Source organism: Symphodus melops, assembly GCF_947650265.1.
Source record: "Symphodus melops genome assembly, chromosome: 4".
NCBI classification, from domain to species: domain Eukaryota; kingdom Metazoa; phylum Chordata; class Actinopteri; order Labriformes; family Labridae; genus Symphodus; species Symphodus melops.
In genome coordinates this window covers 12,124,969-12,142,321 of record NC_136694.1, presented here as the reverse complement: position 1 = coordinate 12,142,321, position 17,353 = coordinate 12,124,969, and the positions used below count along the sequence as shown (strand labels likewise).

General features: G+C 38.1%; 1 protein-coding gene across 1 annotated transcript in view; it reads left to right on the top strand.

The window, feature by feature from the left end:
- The window catches only part of slc2a9l2 (solute carrier family 2 member 9, like 2), a 102,452-nt gene that overhangs the window by 21,048 nt on the left and 64,051 nt on the right, over window positions 1–17,353 (top strand). The window contains exons 7-8 of the mRNA XM_079341282.1: window positions 859–1,004; window positions 10,775–10,907. Coding sequence (XP_079197408.1) covers window positions 859–1,004; window positions 10,775–10,907 — 279 coding nt within the window. The remainder of the gene's footprint in view (window positions 1–858; window positions 1,005–10,774; window positions 10,908–17,353) is intronic.

Here is a 17,353-nt window from a genome sequence, read left to right as displayed (position 1 = left end):
CTGTTTTTCTGTATGGAATTTGTTTTGCATTCCACGTTTTGTTTAAATAAATCCCTTTTTGTTGCTGCATTTGAATCCTCCTCCTTTGTTTTACAACACACTGTGACAGATATACTCCACTTGAATTCTACCAACTGCTTAGCTGCAGCTACTGTATATGACTTTGCACTGTGAATTACTTCCGACACTGCAGTCACCATGATTGTCTGGGTACAAGAATGTCCTTGTGTTAAAGTTATCTGGATAAGGACGAACAGGCTAACATCCTATTAGCCCAGTTTAATTGAGTGTCATATAAAGATAAGGGTTCAGGAACATTAACCACCTAAATGTCCATATATATATATATATATATATACACACAAAAAACATGATAGGGAGCGCTCACATGTTTATAATTTCAAACTGTGGGAATAGATTTGTGCAAGAAGCTGTCTCAGGAATTACACAGGCCATCTTTGTGAGTTGCTATTGCATTGCGATATGATCCAACTGCTCACCAGTTCCCAGGTGTTGTGGCTGTTGAACATGAGCAGTACAGAGATGTGGCTGTGGGTTTATCCATGCTACTGCAATATTTTAGAAAAGGGTTAGGGATTGAGTCACAGATTTAGAAACATTTCTATCAAAACTTGACAGCCTGCTAGAGGCTATAGATAAAAGACATCTTGTCTTTGTGTAATCCACAGTCGCTTTTTTTTGATAACACCATAGTTAGTTTAAAACAGAATTAAAAGGTGTCTATATTCAAAGTATAACAGTTAAAGTCCTTTCTCTTTCTAAGTTTATTGAGCTTGTTTTTTCCCGTCATAGAAAGTTCCTCTGCAAGTTTGAAATACGTTTGTTTTTTTCTAACAGGTATAGCTCTTAGTGTCCTCCCCATGTACCTGGGAGAAATTACACCAAGACACATCAGAGGCTCGATCGGCCAGTTCAACTCCATCCTCATCTGCCTGGGGGTGTTCACGGGACAAGTGCTGGGCCTGCCGGAGCTGTTCGGTCAGGTCAGTTATGTTTATCACACATTATTGACCATAGCAAGGTTGCACCTACAGTTTGCTGTTGATTGTCAATTTGCAATGGGCTCTGTCTGACACCTGGAGCAAAGTGGCCCACTGTGCAGCAGAAGTGTCAATATGCTGATCGATACTGACAGCAGATTGAAATAGCAGAAGATGTTACTCTGCTGTGGGTTTTGCATAAACCTCCATAGCGTTTGTGGGGTTTCTACCAGATGGTAGAAGCTTGTAGTCAAGCTTGTGGAGGGTGTGAGATGAGTCAGACAATAATCTGTGAGTCGAAAATGTCATATTGTGGCCTGTGTGTGGGCGAAAGGGAATATTTAAAGAGACATAGAGAAACTGCAAAAAAGGGTCAATTTCAGTCCAAATAAAAGGTCTTAATAATATGGTAGATAATTGACTGAGAGGTGAGACTGATTAGTTGAGCAATATTCCAACCAAATCACACATGGATAATCCAGAGATTTAATACGATCATAATCCTCTTACATCTGTGCACAAAATACCTTATTACATGCAATTAAGTTTAGTGCAGTTTCGTCCAAATTCATGCTTGTGAACATAGTTGTTTGCATCAAATAATGTTTGTTGTTAAGTCACCTTATTGATTATCTACATGCAAATAATGGCCAACTGCAGTTTTTTCTCTCATCTATGCTCTCCTAAAGTGGCTCTACTTCACTTCTATTTTAAAAACCAACACATCTTTGCATTAGATCAAAGTACAGAGTTCCTAGCATCAGGTGCTCTTTCTTTCTTCGCACATATTCTCATGTCTCCCGTCGACACCAACATCTTGAGATCCTCTTGGTTTCACACTAATTTAACCATACAACACATAACTCCTGGGACTCACACGTGTTTGCCAAGCAACTTTAACAACCTGAGCTACTCTTGAGTGGCATCGAGGAGAGAACAAAATAACAAAGACCTTTCCTTCTGTCAGTTAAGCCTTGTGTGTAAGAAGTGGACCTCCACAACTCCAGCAGAGTTTTTCATTATGACTTGACATCGAGGTAGAGACGCAGAGAGAGGGACTGCTCCACTCATCCGTAACGATTTCCCATCACTATTTGGCTGGTGAGAACAGCAGACTACTTGACAACACGCTGGTCTTCAGAAAAATATCTTCCTCAGTTACTTCAGTAACAAACTCACGTCTACATCCTGCTCACTGTTTGATTGCTTCTATCAGTCGCAGGTTTCAAGAAGATATCTGCAACAATTTTTCAATCACAGCTTGTGTACCCTGGAGGAAAAGTCAACCATGTCCCTCACCTTTAAGCCCACCGTACACGTTAAGCCATGTTGACTCAGCCGACTACCCAGCCGAGTATAATTAAGGAGATCCAGTCTTCATATTCACACTTAATTATTCATCTGCTAGATTTTCACGTTATCTCTTCAGGCTTAAAGCAGACATCAGCTGGTGCACTTCTTTTGATTCCCCATTTAGCAGTGAGATGTGAAGAGAATCTCAACGATCTATGGCAAGGCAAGGTTTTTGTGAGACATTGAAGAAACAAGCAAATTTAAAGTGCCAACGCATTATGGCAGACGGCAAACGAAACACACTAAAAGAGAGGATTTTTTTTTAACCCACCACCACCCCCGCTAGTGGGGACCTATTATCACTTTAAATAAAAACAACAGGAGGGAACAACATAACAGCACACAAACAAAACCAAGCAATTCCAGACAACAAGGGGCTAATAACATACAATGTAATAGAAATGTATAGATAGTCAAAAACTAGCTCGACAGTATAACCTATAAATTATTACAAAGGAAAACACATGAAAATAGGAAGAATAGTCCGTTTTGGATTGTTGAAAATTAAATTAATTAAATTAAAAATTCAGCCAACTCTGCATTACCTCTTTTAAGAAAACAGACGAGTTACCAAGTAAATTCTCAACTGGAACCATGTGACCAGGTTTGATTTGCAAAAACGGGTAAGCCTTCTTTGGAACAGTGGATAAATACTTTCCAATAACTTGGATAAAAACCAGTCTGTCTGCAGATACAATTTTTGAACGAAGCCTTTAAAAGTAAGACACAATACTTCAATATTTATTAGTTTTTAACCCACCTGATTCATAATTATTGTTATACATGACAATATCTTTAATTTTTTCCGGTTTAAGGCTCCAAATAAATCCAAAAGTCGTGACATAAAGAGATATGTGAATTGAGGCACTACAAGAAAATTTACTAGGGAAATCTTTCCAAAGAGTGTTTGGGTTTTACCCCTCCAAGGTTGTAACATTTTATCCATCTTCACAATTTGTTTTGTTAGAAGAGAGGATTTAAGTTATTGAAACAGTTCACTGCATCAGAAAATCACAAATGGCCCTGAGCTATATTGTATAAACTATAGAACCAGTATTTCTAAACCAGAAAGGGAGCCAGCATGACTGCAAAAATATGACTGTTTACTCTTGGCACATTTGATTGGCATTAGCTGGCCTTGGCACTCACTTTTATTTAAGGAACTAGATTATAGTGTGCATTTTCCCAAAATAGAAGCATGCAGCTCTTTCTTCCGTCAGTTGATGTAGATTTGGTTTATATAACTTTAAATGTTGCAATAAATTATGATTTTTGCCAACATGACATAATGTCCGGGGAGGACGTGCAATGGGGGTTAATGTTGCTCCTGTTTATTGCCTTGCATGTAAAAAATACAAATATTTTTGTCAGCTCAAGCCTGTAATGAAGCTTATCAACCTAGAATAAGAATCAATGGGGAGCTTCTTCTGAACTATTCTGACTCAAGTGAAAACCCTCCAGTAACTCCTCCCTGCCTGTTAATCCAACGATGAATGACAAAGCCAGAGATGCCAATGAATTCATGCAATGCCTTTAGTGAGAGAATAATAATATAATATCACACTGTGGCTAATCAATAATGGTTCTGGAAAAAGGCTGTTAGTGATTAGAAAGCTGCCTATTTGTTTGCCCCTGTGATAAATAAATACTCTTTATAGGGGATAGGATAAGATCTGTTCTTCACGGCTGTGTAGGTGAATCATGTAGAAAGGATTTATGTAGGTGTGCTGATACATTCTGCACAGCAGCTGTTTCTGCACATTCTCCGAGACAAGACGGCATGGGACTGCATCTGGATTATTTTGTTTACTTACTGTAGGATACAATTATACTTCAAAAGCCACAAACAACAAGACTGCACCCACAAAGTCTTCTACTGGAGGCTACAATGTGATGCATTATATTGTTCATGTTGCAGAATTGTACGATTTCAGACGTGCATTTGCATTCGTTACAACCTGAAGAGTTTAACAGCAGCGAAGCCAGTGAATTTTAAATGAACCTTGTTTCACAGCATCATCACATCATTTTCCATCTAAAGACCCTGGACTGTACTGCACAGAGACTCACGTATTGCTGTAATAATTCCGTTGTCTGCTAGCTCCCCTCAGACTGACTGTAGCATCCCCAATATGGTAAAAGGGCTGGGAAATATCTGAGAACAAAGCCAAACGACTGACCAATTACAGGAGAGCCGACCAATCAGATCAGACTTGGCACACGTTTTTTCTTCTCCTGGGGGATTCTGAACATTAGAAACACAGGCAGATGAGAGAGTCTGCATGGAGCAGCAGTCCATAAAAACAGACTTTTATTTTTTCAAACATTAGCGATGGTGAGTGTACTTTAGTAGACACTTAAATTAGACACATGAACCCCAAAAAGGGCATAATATGGCCTTTAAAGCTGATGAATGAATATCTCATCTAAACTTTATTTGATTTCACTTTTATCCATGAAACTTTGCAACCCAAAGTGCATTCCAAAGGAATGACTATCCTCGATTAAGACATACCTGAGACTAGAGTGTTCCAAGACTCAGACAACACCAATACCTTTAGGGATTGAGACTAAGACAAGACCACAACCATAAAAATCAAGAAAAAATCATCACCTTCTGAGCAGTGTATGTGCCACTAATTTACATTGTAACACCGGGAATGTTGCGGATCTTAACAGGGGATAATACATCTAAATATGAATTTAGTTATTCCTTCTAATCACAGTTGTGATGTGGAGTTGTGAGAGTCTTTTTGGAGTCTGCGACCTCCAAAAAGTTGTCTCCAGACCGGTCTTGAGACCAAGAACCATTTCGATTACTAGAATGACAGATAGGAAATTAAAACAGAAGGTGACAACAATGTATAAAATAAAACTAAAACAAGAAAGAAGAGGAGGTAAAAAAATCATTTGATAATGACAAAGTAGAAATAATATAGAAATTATTGATGTATTGCATTTGAGGCTTTGACCAAGAAGACCTCTTATTTTCTTCCTCTGCCACTTTGCAGTGACATTTACACAGGGACTGTCTCTTAGTTCTTAGCGAAGCAGGCACTCATTGTAAATTTATAAGTCTTGGTTTGTCGCATTCATCATTCGACCTGTCCACCTTTATAAATATCATGTTATATCATTGTTGTGTCTTATACCAGCTCCTGTTCTGTCACTGTTGAATCACCTCTGTGACATCCTTCAGGCCTGCCTGTTTCTTTATTATTTGACGAGAGTGTCACAGACATATGAGACATATCCAATGATAATGCCACAGCCGTCTTTGCTGGCATTTGGTTATGAGATTCTGATGGGTCTCCTCTCAGCGGGCATGTCTGTTAATGTGAGTGGGTCTCAGATGTCAGTTGTTGTGGGGTGCAAAATGGAGATAAGCTTTGACAAATTGTAATTACTCTGACCTTCATGCTTAGCCACTGACCTTCTCGCCGTGTTGAAACATTTTTGTTGCAGGAGCAGGCTCTTAGCTGGTCTGTCACAGAGCTCTCCTGAGACTCTAAACTCATCAGCATGCCTTGGCTGTGTCTTACACCAGTAAGGTTAGATTCTGTGGCATTAATAGGCCATTATTCCTACTCTGTATCCTCCATAACACCTGCTGCTAAAAAAAAATAAATAAAAAAAAATCAACGAACAGGGTTTGTTACAGTCCGGCAAATCATTTGAGCTGGTTGTCTTACAGCCATAAAACACCAGAACCGTTCACTGTAAAAAGAAGTTGTCCTGGTAAATTATGAATCATTGGTGGCATAACTAAAAGCTAATGTAAATGTTGTCATAAATCTAATTTTGTGCTTATCTCATCCCAACTCATGGGAAGTTTTATAATTCATTCAGATAATGAGCCAAAATTTTAACTTTTAAATAAAGTCAAGTGTAGTTTATTTAATAACATTTTATGTGACAAGCATAGACTCAATGTGTTTACGAATAAAAGTAGACAATATACAAGAAAACAAAAGATTAAAAACTTAAATTGAAATGGCAACACCTAATCAAGAGTAGGAAAAAGCTTGTGCAAAGAGACATGTTTTAAGTCTGCTTTTAAATCAGACAGACTTGAAGCAGAGCTGAGATTATGTGGTAAAGAATTTCAGAGTGTCGGGTGATAATGCCTAAAAGCACCAAAAGCTGATCTGGAATTAATTTTGGGTAAGATAAGGAGAACTGTATCTGAAGATCTGAGGGACCTGTCTGGTGTGTACTCAGCCAGCATGTCAACAACGTAGGAGGAAGCTAAGCCACTCATAGATTTTAAAAAAAAAGAAGTATTACAAAATCAATTCTTTGTTTTGCTGGGACTCCGAGGAGGGTGGTTAATATGGGAGAGATGTAATATAAGAAAGATGACATTTTAAAAAGGAATAAAAAGGACACACTATGTTGACCAAAGTACCGTACTTAGATGTTAGTACAAGTACAGTAAACAATCTTTAAACTGTGTGTGTGTGTGTGTGTGTGTGTGTGTGTGTGTGTGTGTGTGTGTGTGTGTGTGTGTGTGTGTGTGTGTGTGTGTGTGTGTGTGTGTGTGTGTGTGTGTGTGTGTGTGTGTGTGTGTGTGTGTGTGTGTGTGTGTGTGTGTGTGTGTGTGTGTGTGTGTGTGCGCTTGCATACAGTTTTTTTTTACGTTTTTTTGCAAAAAAAACTGCATTCTCACCTACATCTTAAACGTAACAACCCTTACTTCACAAGAAATACAAAGAAAAACAAGAAGATCTTTGTTTGTTTTTTTATTTACTGTATGTGCAGAGTTGAAAATGAAATAAGAAAAAAGAAGACGTATTTAAAAAATAATTTCAAGGTTTTGGGATGAGATGATTGACAGCAGTGGCATTACTGAGAAGTTAGTTAGTTTTTAGTTTGTAGTTTTGGCCTAAGCCAGGCTGGCTGTTACTCATAGCTTCAACTATTTGAGCTTAACTTCTCTTCCATCTTAAGTTTCAGATTAAAATGGCAGATAAAATGATGGTGTTCAAAATTGATGTTTGATACATTGTGATTTGGAAAATATTGATTGTAGCTTATAGTAAGTCAATACACGGTTGTAGCACTTCCTCTATGGTTTTATCCCCAGTGAAAATATCATTGTGCTTTAATATTTTAAGATGGGGACAGCACACACCTGTCAGGGCCAACTGTCGATTTGGTCTTGTGGCAAAGCATCAGGAAGATGGGCTCCCTGAGGAGGTGACATTCATTACAAACAGCTCCAGGCAGACGGGTGATGGGCTTTTCTTCTGATCCTGCCAGATCTCAACCCATACTGTATTCCAAACGCATAGACGTGATCTTTTTACAAACAAGGTTTTCATTTTGTGAGGATAGATTGTAGATGGGGTGTTGTGTTTACAATAATAAAAAACACGACTCGGGCTAAATGTTTGTCTTGAGGGTACAGAGAGTTTACTGAGACACAAAAAGGATGAAGGGAAAAATGCTCCTTCCCTTCAGTGAGAAATCAAAATGCTATCTCTGAAGATATCATTTTTATTATAATACTTTTGAATAAGTCATGCATTCCATTTTCATCACTTCATTGACAAAAAAAATGCTCTTAATTGTTTGACACTAAATTGTAGAGCATTTTGTGTCTGTTAAAAGTTGGTCTTCCACCAGCTGACTCTGATTGACAGCCAATTAAATCTTACCGTCTGCTGCAGAACGATTTGCTACAACCGGTTGCTGTCTTTGCAAAACATACAAGATTAGTACTTAACAACTTAATTTCTCACAGAGGGAATAGTCCGGATCGATGACATCATTAAGATGGTCCTTTAAGAGATAATAGAAACGGGTATAATTGGAAACCCCATAGATGTGGACAACCTGACATTTCCATTACCTCTGTCTGAGCAGTTCCCAACTCACACCAGCCTCATGGCTTTGTGGTGGTCCTCCTGCATCAGCAGCTCAGGCTTCTTAAAATGCACATTCAGCGCAGTCTATCTCTTTCTCGGCTTGAGACAACAGAGATGTGTTTCATGCTTTGCTTTTGAACATCACAGGGCAGGAATGAAGCGCCTGCGGCATCTAAATTCCCAGGGGAGATAATTGAGAGGAAAACTGTAAAGCTCTCAGAATACAGCAATGGACCGTTTCTTCATTTTGTTTACCATGAAAAAAATAACATTCCAAGTCATAGGAGGGTTTCCATGTGTTGTTGTTTGGCCTAGAAGGAACACACAGCTTGGCTTACCAAGCCTGAACAATTAAAGAAGAAAACCATAAGGCGAGCATTTAGTTTGTACTGTCTGAAACAATGTGTTCGGGTCAGAAAAGTACATTTGTTTGCATCATTAATTACACTTGACCTCTTTCTGCACCCACCAACGATCATTCTTCAGTTGTTTTGCAATTGCTAAGTCAACTATTGTGTTCTATGTATATCCCCAGTGGACACAGGCAAACATGATAATTAACCATTGCATGTGAACATTCAATTACCCCAGCTTCTGTCTACTCCATACACTGACTTTAAACCTATCATTTTAATCCTCCATTATGGTGGGGTCCCATCTTGACCTTTTTTGGAAATGCCTTTTACCATAGAAACATTCAGTTTGTAAATGCCATCATCTGCAGCTGCCTGCAATATATCACACCAGAAACCGTTATAGAGAAACAACTTTCAAAGATTCACACATTATAGTTGATTAATGCTTGTGCTACATGTATAAAATCCTTTGTCTGTCAGAGCAGCTTCTGATGGGTCTGATCTGCTCGCCCACTCTCGGCTCCTGCTGTTAAGATGACCCTAAGCTCAGTGTCCCAGATACCACTGCACTGTGGAGCATGCTCACATTGAAACAGCTTACTCCTGATTCAGTGCACATTAGATAGAAAAAAAACAATTGGACTGTTACCAATGTCGATAAGCACGCTTCATAAGTCAGAGGCTAAAAGAATACAGCTTACATGTTTTTCATATTCAAAGAAATATGTTCAAAGGGTTTCACAAAGAAAGATAATGAAGTACAAAACTTTAAAAAGGAAAAGAGAAACAACTGTGATTTATGACTTTTCACTAAGATGTTAATTCAATACATATTTATAGGTAAATGTTTGTGGTAAAGCTACAAAAAAGTAACAGTGAAACAGAAATTGTGCTTTTGCATATTAGCCAGCGCCAAATGTCTTTTTGATTAAAAAATTCGAGTTTGCCGTCTATGAAATCAAATTTTTGATTTCATTTAATCGAAGATTAAAGTTGCACTCACTCAGTCACTTTATGCTTCATGCTTTGCTGTTTGCAACCAGCTGGTAAACACTGTGGATTGCTTAGAAGCTAAACAGCCAGATATTTCCCTCAGGAGTGTGTCAAGGCATCAGAGCTGGAACATTGTGAATATTGGGCAAGTGATAATGTTTCTCCATGTCTGCAGGATTTGTAAATAATCAATGATTTAAATTCTCTTGTAATTCAAAAAAATCAGTTTCCATCAGACTGTGTGTTAGACTGCTGAAAGCTTTAACCTTAATTCTGAAGTTTAGCACATATGTGAAGTGTAATGACACAACATGCTATAAACTCTTGAATGTGCAGCAGCTAAGGCTGAAACAGACAGAGTTGTAAAACAAGAGTTAATTACTTTTCTTAAAGTGTTACTGGCTGATTCGGATTTTCCCTCTAACCTGATAAAGGTTAGGGAACTAAATCTCAAATGGACTTTTTATGAGTTGAGAGCTGACATTTTCTTTTTAAAGGGCAACTCCTTTCCATATTCTCTTGCATAAATACAAAACCCTCCCTCTTATTTGCTTAAATGGGATCATAAAGTAAGGATGTGCCAAACATATGGGGATGTGCATGTTGTTTTCTACACATCACATGGCATCATATCACACCTCACCATGCTCTACCTCACCTCACCACACTGTACCTTACCTCACCGCAGCACACCGCACAAGACAACACCACACTACACCCAACTGGACCTTACCAGTACAGTACCAACCGTACAGGACCCAACTTCACCAAACCTCACTGCACCTCACACCACACCACTTTATTGTTTTCATATTTCATCTTTGACTCCAATGCTGCCTGTGAGTAATACTTAAGAATAAAACAAAAGGGAAAACATATAAACATAACATAACATTGCGTTTTGCTCTTGTTCTAAAATCCCCTGCATTGAAAATACCAGCTTCCACAAATCTACCAGGCATTGATGAATTTTTACTATGGGGCTTTTAAATCAAAATGCTGAATCTCCGCAATAAAAACAACATCCTAATGACATCTCTGTGAATGCACTTATCTGGTTGTTTGTCTTCAGTAAAAATGAGCGTTCTCTATGTGAATCAGAGACAAAACAAAGTTTTATCCAACTTCTTTGTATGGTAAGGTGTAGCTCCTCTCCGTCTTCATGTTTGACATGGTCCTCCTCTTGTTGTTTGTATTGTAGGTGTCCAGGTGGAACTACCTGTTTTCCTTCCTGGCCCTGCCTGCGGTGCTGCAGCTGTGTGTGCTGCCCTTCCTGCCTGAGAGTCCTCGCTACCTGCTGATGGAGAGGAGGGACGAGGCTGCAGCAGAGAGAGGTACTGCAGACACAAAGAGAAACACGTGACAGTCATCTCACTCAAGTGCAGGTTTAGAATACATCCCGTCTTAAGTGGTTCAAGTGTTGCACATTAGTGCTCGCTCAGGTTTAAAGCAGTGGGGACACCTTACAAGGTTCAAGTTCACACGCTTGAAAGAAGCTTTAAAAATGATTCACTGCATTGCTGCTCACATTTCTATCAGCATGATTGATGGAGTTGTTTGCCAAGCCTTTGAGCACTCTGATTACTTTCCTGTTTCTGCAATTTGTGGCTGGCTTTTAATTTAAATTCTCTGTTGTACTATTCTCAACAAAGCTTCGTGTAAAACTCTGTAAGGATTTCCAAGACTTTCCAAGACTTACTGTAGTCAAGCTCAACATCTTATTTAGTTGATCTTTTAATTTAGTTTATTTAGTTATCTTGTTAATCAAGATTATGTTAGTTGTAATGATTTGTTCTCTTTACGTTGGTATATGATCTAACAGAAAATGTAGAACAGGTTGTTTAACACTTAATGTGTTTAACCCTGACAAGAAAAGTGTTAAAACAATATATTCCGATTTCCGAACAGTGTCTAAGTGCATTAAGCTGCTTCTCCTTCTATTCTTTTTGTTTATATTACATTATTGTTATAAACAGATTACCAAGAAACTAGGACACAGGTTTCTATGCTCATCAGGAGCTATTGACTGCACCTGTGATGTTCTCCCACACCTGACGGCTGATGTCAATCAGCTGGACTAAGGGCTATAAAGGGAGGTTGGAGTTTCCCTGCTCAGTCGGTTGTGTGTCTCTAGAGTCAGTACCATTAGTCTGCTTCCTGTGTTTTCTTTTCAATGAAAATCTCAGCTGTGTGTGTTTTTGGAAACATATCTTTTTGTTTCTTTCAGCCATGTGAGACTCCTTCCATTACCCCTCAGTTCATTGACTCCCTCTTCCTTTTTGTTTTTGCTCCAATTTATGTGTGTTTGTCTATCATCTTGATAGAATCAGTGGGTGGTTCTGGAGGGCTATGTTCTTCTGCCCCCTTTGAAAAACCCAAACGCCAATTATTTGGGCCCTTTTGAAAATTGTTCATTTTTTTTTTCATTCCTGTGATTCAGAGCCTTCTCAAAGAGTTTTTTTTTTCATTATTGATTGACATGAACGCTAAATGTTAAGGCCTATTTAGGGACTAAAATGGCAAGCAGAAATGATGACTGAATATTATGATTTACAAAGAAGAGGTTGTATTGACAGATGAGATTTCTCTTTCGAATGTTGGGGTGGATTTGGATTGACCTTCCTCTCACCTTTCACGGTCCTCTTTAGTCCTTTTTCTAAAAACTATAGTTTCACCACAGCAGACCCACGTCCACTCCACCATCGCATAATTACGTCGCCTAGTGGTTGGATTGTCAGAGCAATGCGATGGCATTCCTCGATGTCCTTTATGAATTCTCTTAACACCTCTCCTTAACATCATGATGTTTTCCCCTTGGTTAAGGTAACGTTTGAAAGGAAATAGGAGGGACAATGTGAATGCACCTCTCATGTATTTTGGGAAAGAGCAGCGTTTCAGGTATCAGCAGAATACAAGTTTATCCGTATATCTCCTTGGTAGTTTGCATGGTTAGAAGTGGAGGTCGGTACATCAATAGACTACCCGCATACTGACACAAATGAAAAAATAAAATAAATAGATGACTCTCAGACTCATTTTGAGTATAAATTGTAGGATTTTCAAGCAAACAGTTTTCCTCCAATAAAGAAGCTGAAGTTTCTGTGACCAGTCTTTTATCACGTAAGCACTGTAAAACTAAACAGACATCAAAAAACATAATCTCATAATATGCTAAACAACAGAAAAGTCAGCGTCTATGAGAATTTAAATAGGAATGCTAGCGGTTAGCATCGCGAATGTGTCAATTGTTATCTCACATTGTAATCTTGTTTAACATACTCAAGAGATACAATGCAAGACCTGAACATGAAATGACGCTCACAGGCAAATGTTTCGGCCGTATGGCTAGAAGTAAAATATGGAGACATTGTTGGCTTCTCTTGTTGCATAACTTCTGTGAACTAAGTCACCTACGGCAACCCCAAAGGCACAAAATATATCAACACTTATGACCAGATTTCTGTCAAACTGACACTAAAAACAAGAACATCACACCTTCTGTGTGTTTCTTCTTAATAAATACATCTGAAATCAATTCTTAACTCTAGTATTCATTCTTCTAATTTAGAGTTCTGGTATTTAAAGTTTTAACTGGTATTTTGTAATTGCCTGTCATGTTTGTAAATGTTACTTCATTGAGGACATTGAGGAAACTTGATTTAAAGAAAATTGTGATACATATCGAAATTGCAATTTCTGTCAGAAAAATCGCAGTTAGATCATTTCCTAAAATCATTCAGCCTTAATAATAGGTTTATGATAATAATAATAATTCTATAGTGAATATTATGTTCACAGACAGTAAATTTGGTGGTGGAAATAAATACTGCAATGCTTTATTAAACACATTTTTAAATGTAGCCGTAATAAAATGCTGAAAATGTTTTACAAGTTTTAATTACGATACCTAAACAAGGTTTGCCGACCAAACACTGTCTCTAAACCCTCGATTTTTATATATAGATCCACTGCCCCAACCAATATTTGGGAGACTTTGATGGAGTATCATAATGTAATGCTGTTTAATGTTGGAATGCAGTGACATGAGAAGACACAGCATGGGGTGAGGTGAAGCTCAAACTGAATGTATTAAGGAAGCGTGTAGCAAAGTGTGACATCAGATGAGACTTTGATCAGTTTGGTCTCTGGGGCTCATTGGAGATCTTTGATGTTTATGTTGATAAATTAAAGATGAGTATTCTCTAGAGGTTTAGCTTCTTGAATTCTTTGTAAAGTGAAACGTCCTCTTTGTTTCCTCTGACATCAGAGTGGTGCAAAGAGTAGCGAGGTCTCAGCATGATATTGATAATTAAATAATCCAAACATCTTAGATTTGAAAGTTTGGTTTTCCTGAAGAATTGTGTTTTATATCAACAACATTAACTTTAGGTGAGTCCATAATGCTACCAATCCTTTTAAAACAAGATATCCGTATTGATTAGGCTGGTCTGCCTGTGTTAGATTTTTTCTTTATATACTTTAATAATACCTGAAGGAAAATTCTGGTTTTAAGCTCAATCTCAGGAGTGCTGGAGAAGAGTCCTCCGGTTCTCAACTCAAGGTCCTTGTTTGTTCAAATCATCGCACTTCTCCAGCACAAAATCATCGCACAAAAAATGTGTAATCATTTTACCTGCCTCATTCATCTGAGGAGAGTAACTCATCAATAGAATAGGATAGACTCTGGAGACATGATGAATGAGGAAGAACATTTTATAGTGCTGCTTAAGAGTGATGAGCTTTTGGAAGAAAGAGAAAAATTGACCAAATGTGATTTTGATATACCAATGACACAGGGTGATGATGATCCAAGTTTACAAACATTACAACAACAGTCCTTTTTCTATCGCATGTTGTTATGTTTGCAAAGAAGAATAAAAATATACAATGTATATAAAAAGCCACTGCAGTGCTGTGCCATGTTTTCTTCTGTAGCCATGTGTATAGGCATCTGGCGAGGCCGCTGTCATGGCCGCTTTCAAACAAATCAGTGTCTGCAGTGTTTTTTTATAGCTCTGGAAAAAGGATGCATCAGTGCTGGCTTCTCTGTGAAGAAGACAGCCCGCAGGTCCTCCTTCTAAGTTTCGTTTCCAGTACAGAATGATTTGTTATGCTTTTGAAAAAGAGCAGGTGGTTTTATGTATGGCCTCCCCACTCTGCAATTTTGCCCCTCGCCCTTTGGTTTGCCAGGCAAACGTCAAACCAACAATGGAAGCGGGCCAGCAAACTGGTTTAGATATAACTGATTCGACCTGACCTGACCTGAACACTCAGAATCTTTCTGAAAAGCTCCATGACCAGAAAAGTGGTTGAACAAGGATAAATACTCAAGATGCTTTTGCTGAACATGGCAACCTTGCCAGCACATCGAGGGAGGAGGTTTTGGGGGGGGGGGGGGGGGGGGACTCTATGTTTTTGTCTTGAATTTGGATTTGTCTGCAGTACCCATTACAAAAGCTAGGTGTCCAAGTTACATATTGCTCCTTTAAAAGGTGTGACAGTGTTCACATCAAAACACAGCACACAAAAAAGCAATCTGTATTTATTTCAGTCCTATGGGAACAGATCATTTTGCTAACCAATATGTGATCCAGTATGTAGTTATAAAGACCATAAGTTACTTTCATAAGGATCTTATGGTCGTTGGTGCACATATTAAATTACAAACTTGGGTGAAGGTTGCTGCAACATTTTCACAACAGAGACATTTTTCATAGAATGATTTAGAATTGTTACTCGTACAAGGTAGGTCACCGGCTGATTGTGATTGCTCATTAATCATATTGACCACTTTAATAATGAATACCTATAATGATGTCTCCCTGACAACTAATTCTAAGTTCTCGCAGTGTTTTTTTTAATTGGAAAACTTTTTTTGCGGTAGTATCTAGAATTTAAGGACTTGTTGTGATGAAGCTATTAAGCTCATTCTCACATTTGCCATCTGTCTTTTTTATAGCTTTCAACAGATAAATGATTCCAATCCTGAGTCTGTTCAGTAAATTGGAACCAGGGATGTTTTTCTGTTTACATCAAACAAAAGAAAAGGAATGAGCAGGTTACTTTTTAAATCAAACATGTTTCAAAGCATACCCATACAAGCACTCCATTAACAATTTAAAGGGATGTTGTGTTCTGAATCTAATTACCTAAGTGGCTGCTGTACTGTTCTGTGCTTTTGAAAATGTGCTGCTTGGGGTGTTTTCCAAGTATTTGACGATGTGAGACAATGAGTGTCTGTGTGAAAATCTCCTTGAGGAAGAGATGAGTTGTTCTTGAAAGGACATCTGGCCCAAACTCCCCTTACATCCTTTTATGCTGATGCCAGCCAACGTTTAGCTGGCATGAGTCATATCAGATTTTCAGATCTGTATTGTTGGCTTGAGTTACAGCGCTGAGGTTTGGGAATTGTTGTCAGCACGCATACATTTTCAAGGGGGTGGGGGGCCTTGTAGTCTTGTATTAACATCATAAAGTGTCAGACAGGAACAGCATGTTCTTGGGCACTTCATCTCGCCTCTTGTCATGCTGTATATCTGCTGTGATCCTGCCCACCATTTAAAGGTCACATAGGTCAAAGATGACAGTTTTATAGACTAAACGCTGTCAGTGTGACTGCCAAACTAACTGCATTTCATTTTAGGATTGCCTTGACTGCTCATGTATTTAGTTCCTATAAGGCTTTTCCTCTCTTAGTTCACCTATAAACACAAAGTGTTTAAACACAAGCTTCAAGATGCCATGATTGAGAGACACTCATTATAACTAATCCTGCAGCGCATGCTTGTTTCTTGTATTTTCATCTTCACTTTGTTCCTTTAGATAACACAATGACTGAAGGCAGGGTGAGAACACTATGACTTTGAGATACAGTAACTCAATCCAAAAGTCGTAATATTCAGGAAGTTTATATAAATGTTTGTGAAATGGGCTACAAAATAAATGTAATCAAATGCATTTGTTTTGCAGCCAATCATGTACGGTACATTTTTTTCAATAGTGTTGGTTTCTTTTTTAAACCTCTTTATGCAGTCTTTTTTTAATGAAGTCATTGAACTGGTTTTTCCATGCAAATACCAAAACTTGAAATGATTGTTTTGTCTGCATCATAAGCGGCCTGATGGAGCCTTTTTTTTCCTGAATCACACGGCTTTAATACAGTACTGGCGCTCTTCAGTTTGTCATTTTATCAAGTGAAGCCTCAGGATATGCTGAAAGATGAATCTGAGGACACAAAGATTAGTACAATGTTTTTTTGTTTGAGACAAGTTAGCTGGGGAGACGAGTAACTCAGTTTTACTTGCATGTGAATATATTCAATAAGGTGTTACTGGAGAGCCCTGCTGTGATACAAGAGTTCATGTTCATGTTTTACAAACCATGAACGTTTTAGTTTGTGTGAAGAATGATGCTATTTAATGCATTTTGAAACATTTACAATCAAAGGCTAAATGGGTATTATTTCTCGATCAGTCTGAAGAAACCTCAGTTAAATCATGCAAAATGCTTCACATCCTGATGCAATTTTTTTTTCTTCGTCTTTCAGCAGATGTCTTACATACTTGAAATATTATCCATTACTTCAAATTATATACAGAAGACATTTTTTATACTAAGTGATGAGAAAAGTCTCGTCAGATTGAAAAATGTACATGAGTCCTCGGACCACAGACATGAAGGGAAAAAGAGAAAGACCACGTGTTGTTGATTTGGTCTTATCATGGGACTTGTAATATTAAGTTGAATTTCTTGAAATGTTTTTTTTTCGATCCCCTTTCCT